Genomic DNA, 5,918 nt, shown 5'->3' on the forward strand with positions numbered 1-5,918 from the left:
CGGCCTGGGTCCGCAGGCCGTCCTGCCGGTACTGGATCTGCTGGTTCTCCACCTGCGGGGCAGGGGCTGGGTGACCCTCCTGGGGGGACACAGGCTGCTGGCCCCCCTGGGGTGGGGTCTTGGGCACCAGCCTGGCAGGGGGAGCAATCTGAGCGCCTACCACTTGTGCTGGGGCAACCCTGCGGGATGGATGCAGCACAAAGACTGGGAGTGGGATCCCCACCCTGCACCCTCAGGGTCATTTAAGCACAACCTGGGGGTTGATGTGTGCCAAATCTGCCACTCCAAACCCCTCTATCCTGAGGGCAAATATCTCCAATGGGGTGAGGAGCCCTGAAGCCCAACCCTGCCTCTTCCCAAACCCCCTTTGAAAGCAGTGTGGTGAGCAAGGGGGCACCCTTGTCTGCTCTACCTGGCTCCAGGTGAAGCTGTGCAGAGCTCCGTGCCCGGGGTGCTTGCTGTTTAGAAGGGTGCCGAACCGGGGAGGCTCGAGCACCTTGAACTCCACACCAAGAGCAGTGAAGTAGGTGTTGGGGATGTTGAGGATGCCTGTGGAGAGGGTAGCAGAGCCGCCTCCTGTCACCGTGATGTTGTGGACATCCAGGGGGATGGCGATGGGGAGCACAATTAGGCTCACCACCACCCCCTCCAGTGGGTCCGCACTGCTGGCTGTGATGTCCACGACAAACCGGTCACGCTCCTCCTCTGGCTTGGAGTGGAGGTAGAGGACTCTGCCGTTGTTGATGTCCTCCTGGGTGAAGGACTGGATGGGGTCCAGGCTGGGCTGCTCGTTTGAGTCTTGACTGTCCTGAAGCATGGCCAGGAAGCCGGAGGTCGGCAGGCTGCTCACCAGGTAGACTATGTCTTGGGGAGGAATCTCTTCATGGGTCACCTGAGAGTGTGGGGAGACAAGGCACGAGTGAGCCGTTAGTCCCTGCAAGGCTGGGCTGGCCCACAGCCACTGTGCCCCAAGGCTTTGCTGTGGGATGAGCTGCAAGTCACTGTCTTGCCAAGGCTGTGCCTGAACCCTCCCCTTGCCCCTGGGCAAAGCCTGACATGGGCACTAGTCCTTTGCTCTGGGCAGATGGAGTAAAATGGAGTCCTACTGGTAGCTGTCCTGGTTTGGTGACCAGGCTTGGGAAATGACTAGAGAAGGGGATACTCACCAGTAAGTACTCCTCCTTGATCCCAGCTGCTTCTCCCTGGAAGACATGGATCTCTTTGTGGTTGACTAGGTGCAGGGGGCTGGGATGGGTGTCCAAGAACACACTGATGGCCAGTGTGTCCTCCACTGCCACCTCGTTTGCTTCTACAGTGAACTGAAGCTCATCTCTGATGTTCCTGCTCCCGTTGTGGCGGTAGGAGATCTCTCCTGCTAACAGGTCCCTTTGGGAGAAGGCCATGACTGGCTGCTCCCCTCTCAGCACAGTTCCCCACCTTGGTGGGGTTGTTATCAGGAACCGTATCTCTTCATCTGACCTGATGTCCATGTTGGTCTCCAGGCTGAGGACAGATGAGTCAATGCTCCCTTGGCTCCCCTGGTGGATGACTAGACCGGTGTTGTTGACTATTTTGATGTAGGGGTCTGATGCCTGTACTTCCAGGAGGGCTGTGGTTTGGTGGAGGCCATCTGAGACCTGTAGCTGGATCCAGCCCCGGTCAGCCCCTGAATGGACAAAAAGGATCTTCTTCTTCCTCAGGTCATCCTGTGTGAACCGATAGACCTGGTGGCTTCTGTCATCGACAGATACAATGCTGCCAAACAAAATGTCCTTCCTCACCAACACCAGCTGTGTGTCGGAGAAGCCAGAGTCCTTGTCAGTGAAGGCGATGTCCTCTGTTGTCAGCAGGTGCTGCCCATTGCGCACCACATTGAAGACCTTGTTCACTACTTGCACTGGGGTGTGGTCATTGACGGGTTGGATGGAGACCCTGAAAACACCTCTCACCTCCTCCGCATCGGACTCGGTGCTGCCCTCGCCTTGCCTGATTGCTACAAAGGGGATGTCGTCCTCCAGCGTCTCGGAGTCGTCGTGCTGGTACAGCAGCCGGCGGTGGAGGATGTCATCATTGGTGAACTCCATGATCTCCTCTCTGGAGGCCCAGCCATGGGACGCAGCCCAGGCCAGTCTCCCGTGTACTGGCCCCTCAATCACTTCGTAGAGGTAGTCCATGCTGTTCATGCTCTGTACAAACAAGTGGTCCTTGGAGATGATGGCTTGGCCCCCTTCTGGCACGGTCAGGAGGATGTTGGTCAGAACTGGTGCATCAGGGTCCCCACCAATGCCGATTGTGTAGGTGTAGACAGGGGAGTGCTGCTCACCAGCATGGACACGAAACTGGAAGGTGTCCTCGGCTTGCTGAGAGTTCCTGATGGTTGCGGTGTAGCTCAGGTGGTTTCTTTGCAGGTCATCTTGGGTAAATCCAAAGCCTTCTGTCAACCTGTTGCCAAGCAGCTCCAGGTTTCCCTTTTTGGGAGCCTGGATGATCACGTAGTGGAAGGGGCCTGGGGCAGAGTTTGGATCCTCCAACATTGCCTCCAGCTCCTTACTAGTGATATTTCTGTGCCGCTTGTTCTTCATCTGCAGAGGGACCATGGTCCTCATCTTAATGGTGGCTCTTTTAATCCTTATGAGAAAGGTGTTGTTTTGCAAGACCTTCTGCCCCACCTGGACGTCAAATCTCAGCTTCTCTGTGACGTCTTCCAGCCGGTGCTCCTGGTCTGTGCTGAAATACTGGATGCGCCCTTGCTCCAGATCTTGCTGGTGGAAGGACTCAACTTTTTTCCATTCTCCTCCCATGCTCCCTTGCTTCTGGACCTCACCATACCTTAGAGGCTCCGTGAAGATGTACAGAATGGCGACCTGTTGTTTCTCAGCGTTTGTCTCCACTGACAGGTTGGCCGTGGTAATGCTTGCAGCCCCTCCCTGGGAGATGGAGAGGCCGGTGTTGTTGTGCAGGCGGATGTCAGGGTCTATGGCGAGGATCCTCAAGGTGGCAATGGGGCTTGGGACTGTGCCGTCGCTCACCTGCAAGGTGAGCTGTAAGTTTGTCCCACTCTGGTGCACATAGATGATGTTGCCTGCTTCCAGGTCCCTGCAAGAGAACTCTTCGATGGGCACTCCAGGGTGGAAGTCATATTCCACGTAACCCTCCTCTATATGCTGGTCACTGTGCAGCTGGAATTCGAGGTCATCACAGGATGTGTCATCATCTAGGACCTGCAGGATGTCTGTGGTCAGGTGCTTCCGCGTGTGCTTCAGGACTGTCATGTGGTTCCCGTGGGGAAAGATCACCTGTGGGGCATCGTTGATGGGGTTGATCATGATGGGCAGCAGGTACATCTGCCCTTGCCGTAAGCACTCGGGGACCCCTTGCTGGGCAGTCACTGTCACCTCCAGCATCAGCTGGTCCATGGGCCCCTCGGAGCCATCGTGGATGTATCTGACTTTCCGATTCACAATGTCCAACAAGGTGAACTTCCTTCTGCTCCTGGATCCGGGAATGTCTAGCTCCAGCTGGCCATGCCTTGGGTCATTGGTGATGCTAAAGAGGATTTGGGACTGCCGGATGTTTGCAAGGCTCAAGTCTACTGTTGGTTGGGCGTGCTTCCACTCCAGATAGGCCATGCCCCCCTCAGAGACGATGAGGGGGCTGACGTGCAGCAGCCTGCTGATGTTGGCGAAGGCGGGCGGGAAGCTGTTGTCTGGCTGGCATGGTTCTACCACCAGCCCTGGTGCTCCCAACCAGACATCTGGAGGTGGGGAGGTGGGTGCTTCATCCTGCTCATACACCTCCTCATAGTCCCAGTAGTGGTCCTGCTTTCCACAGCCTGCTGTGATGTCCTTCGTGATCACAGCATCTTGCAGACTCCTCCTCTGCAGGTTTATCCGCAGGTCCTCCAAGCAGCCAACAAACGAGCTGTTGGTCATGGTCCATGCTGACATGAAAGCAAGATGGTGCTCCCTCAGCCTTTGCAAAGCTTTTTCGTTCATACCTCCAATGAAGAGGTTTCCCTGAAGGTCCAGATAGTTGTTGATGCCCCGGTTGGATGTGGATGAGGCGTAGTAATCAATCAGGATCTCAAACTTGTGGGTGTTCATGTAGACTTTGACATAGTGCTGCTGTTCATCGCTGATGAAGACATTGTTGTGCAGGACAATGATGCCGTTCCCCTTCTCAACAAACCCTCTCAGGCGCCCATTGGAGATCTCCAGGTAGAAGAAGTCATTCTCCAGCCCTGTGTGGTAGATGAGGGGTGCCTGGGTGATGCTTGTCGTTATCACGAATTCGATTGTTGCTTCCTCCCTTGCATCCCACGTGGGAAACGCGATGTAGGAGTGTGGCCCCACGAACCCAAAGGGGTCCTCGGGCTCTGCAGAGAACTGGGTGCTGCACCCTTCCTGGACCTGGTGGAAGATCTTGGAGCTGCCATCAGAGGACGGGGGGGAGAGGACATCCAGGCCATTGAATGTCACTAAATGGAGGCAACCTCTGAAGGGCGAGCTGGCCTCGGAGAGGTACGGCAGGTCAAGGCTGCCTGTCCCACCGGCGTAGAGGCCGTACTGGATGTCCAGCTCCCGTATGGGTCCTGAGATGTCCGTGGAGCTGTTGAAGAGGCCATCGATGGTCAGCATCATCCTGCTGTCTTCCACCAGCAGCTCCACGTCATGCACCACCAGGTTGTTGAGCTGCAGCCCTGCTGGGGACTGCAGCATCACCTCCTCCAAGCCCAGCCGCAGCCTGGCCTGCAGGGAAGGACATGGGAAGTGCTCAGGTCAGGCACAGGAGAAACCCTCATCAAACCTCAGTCTCAGGGCTGTTTCCTTGGGGTCCTCCATCTCCCAATCCCACTGTCCCACTGCTTCCCACCACAGAGGATCTCTGCCAGATGCTATCTCCTCTGTCCCTGCCTCATCCTGCCTGCTGCCCTCTATCTCTGTTCTCTTGCTCTTCTGCTTTGGTTTACATGTGGTTGGTGGCTCACCTCAGGCTGCAGGAGAGGCAGGGTGTGTGCTCCCTGCTCCTTTCCTTCACGGTGGATGCCAACACCAAAACCACAAGAGGGAATTTTATTCTTCTGTCGTGATTCCAAGCTCCAGTTGGGCTTGGCCCATGGTGGGATGGGGGGAGTCTGCTCATGGAAACCTCTCCTTTCTCTGGAGCCTCTTGGCTCATCCTTTCTCTTCCCTACCCCCTCACACCCCGAGGGTGCTGTGCACTATGCCCGACCATGCAGTGTACAGGGGATGCTGGTGTCTAGGTCTCCCCAGCATCACCCCAGGCAGTGGGTGAGGAGCTTCCTCAGCTGCACCCTGTTTCTCTGTATTTAACTGGTTCTCCCAAGACTCTGTCCACCCTCCTCTTGACGTCCCCTGGCAGTGGTCTCAGTAACCTGGCTCTCCTTTCTTCTGTCTGGCCCTATGGACTGCTGCTTTTGGGTGCTGCCCCATAGCCTCCATTGGGATGCTGACCTGCAGGCTGCCGGCTCGCAGCTGGAGCAGGAGGTGGTCAGGCTGGCCAGCGGCAAGGAAGAGCAGCCCATTGCCCTGGCTGGTGTAGAACTGCAGGTGCAGCCGCACGGTCCGCGAGGCATCCGCCAGCGGCATCTCCACGTAGCTGTCCCCAAAGAAGGAGGCTGGGGAGAGAAGAAAGAGGGTCAGGCACAGCCCTGGCTGTGAATCTGGAGCCCCCCTAGCCTGTCCTCATGGACGGCTGATGCTCTTCCCCTTATGTGGATGCGAGACCATAGAGAAAACTTGGCTTGAGCAGGGCTCCTGAAGCTGCAGCTGGCGGGCGTTCAGCACCCAGTATACATCAGCCCTGGAGGGACTCAGTGCAATGGCATGTGGTCACGAAATGAAAGACTGTGTCACAGGGCATAGGCGGGAGAGGGTAGAATGAAAAGCACAGGGAGT

General features: G+C 56.7%; 1 protein-coding gene across 1 annotated transcript in view; it reads right to left on the reverse strand.

The window, feature by feature from the left end:
• CSPG4 (chondroitin sulfate proteoglycan 4) overlaps positions 1–5,675 on the reverse strand; it is a gene marked incomplete at its 5' end in the record, with an annotated part of 11,756 nt that extends 6,081 nt beyond the window's left edge. Inside the window, 4 exon segments of the mRNA XM_010194522.1 lie at positions 5–52; positions 413–892; positions 1,167–4,748; positions 5,475–5,675. Coding sequence (XP_010192824.1) covers positions 5–52; positions 413–892; positions 1,167–4,748; positions 5,475–5,675 — 4,311 coding nt within the window.
• Positions 5,676–5,918: the final 243 nt, after the last annotated feature.

The sequence above is a fragment of the Mesitornis unicolor genome, unplaced genomic scaffold, assembly GCF_000695765.1.
Source record: "Mesitornis unicolor isolate BGI_N332 unplaced genomic scaffold, ASM69576v1 scaffold31980, whole genome shotgun sequence".
NCBI lineage: Eukaryota > Metazoa > Chordata > Aves > Mesitornithiformes > Mesitornithidae > Mesitornis > Mesitornis unicolor.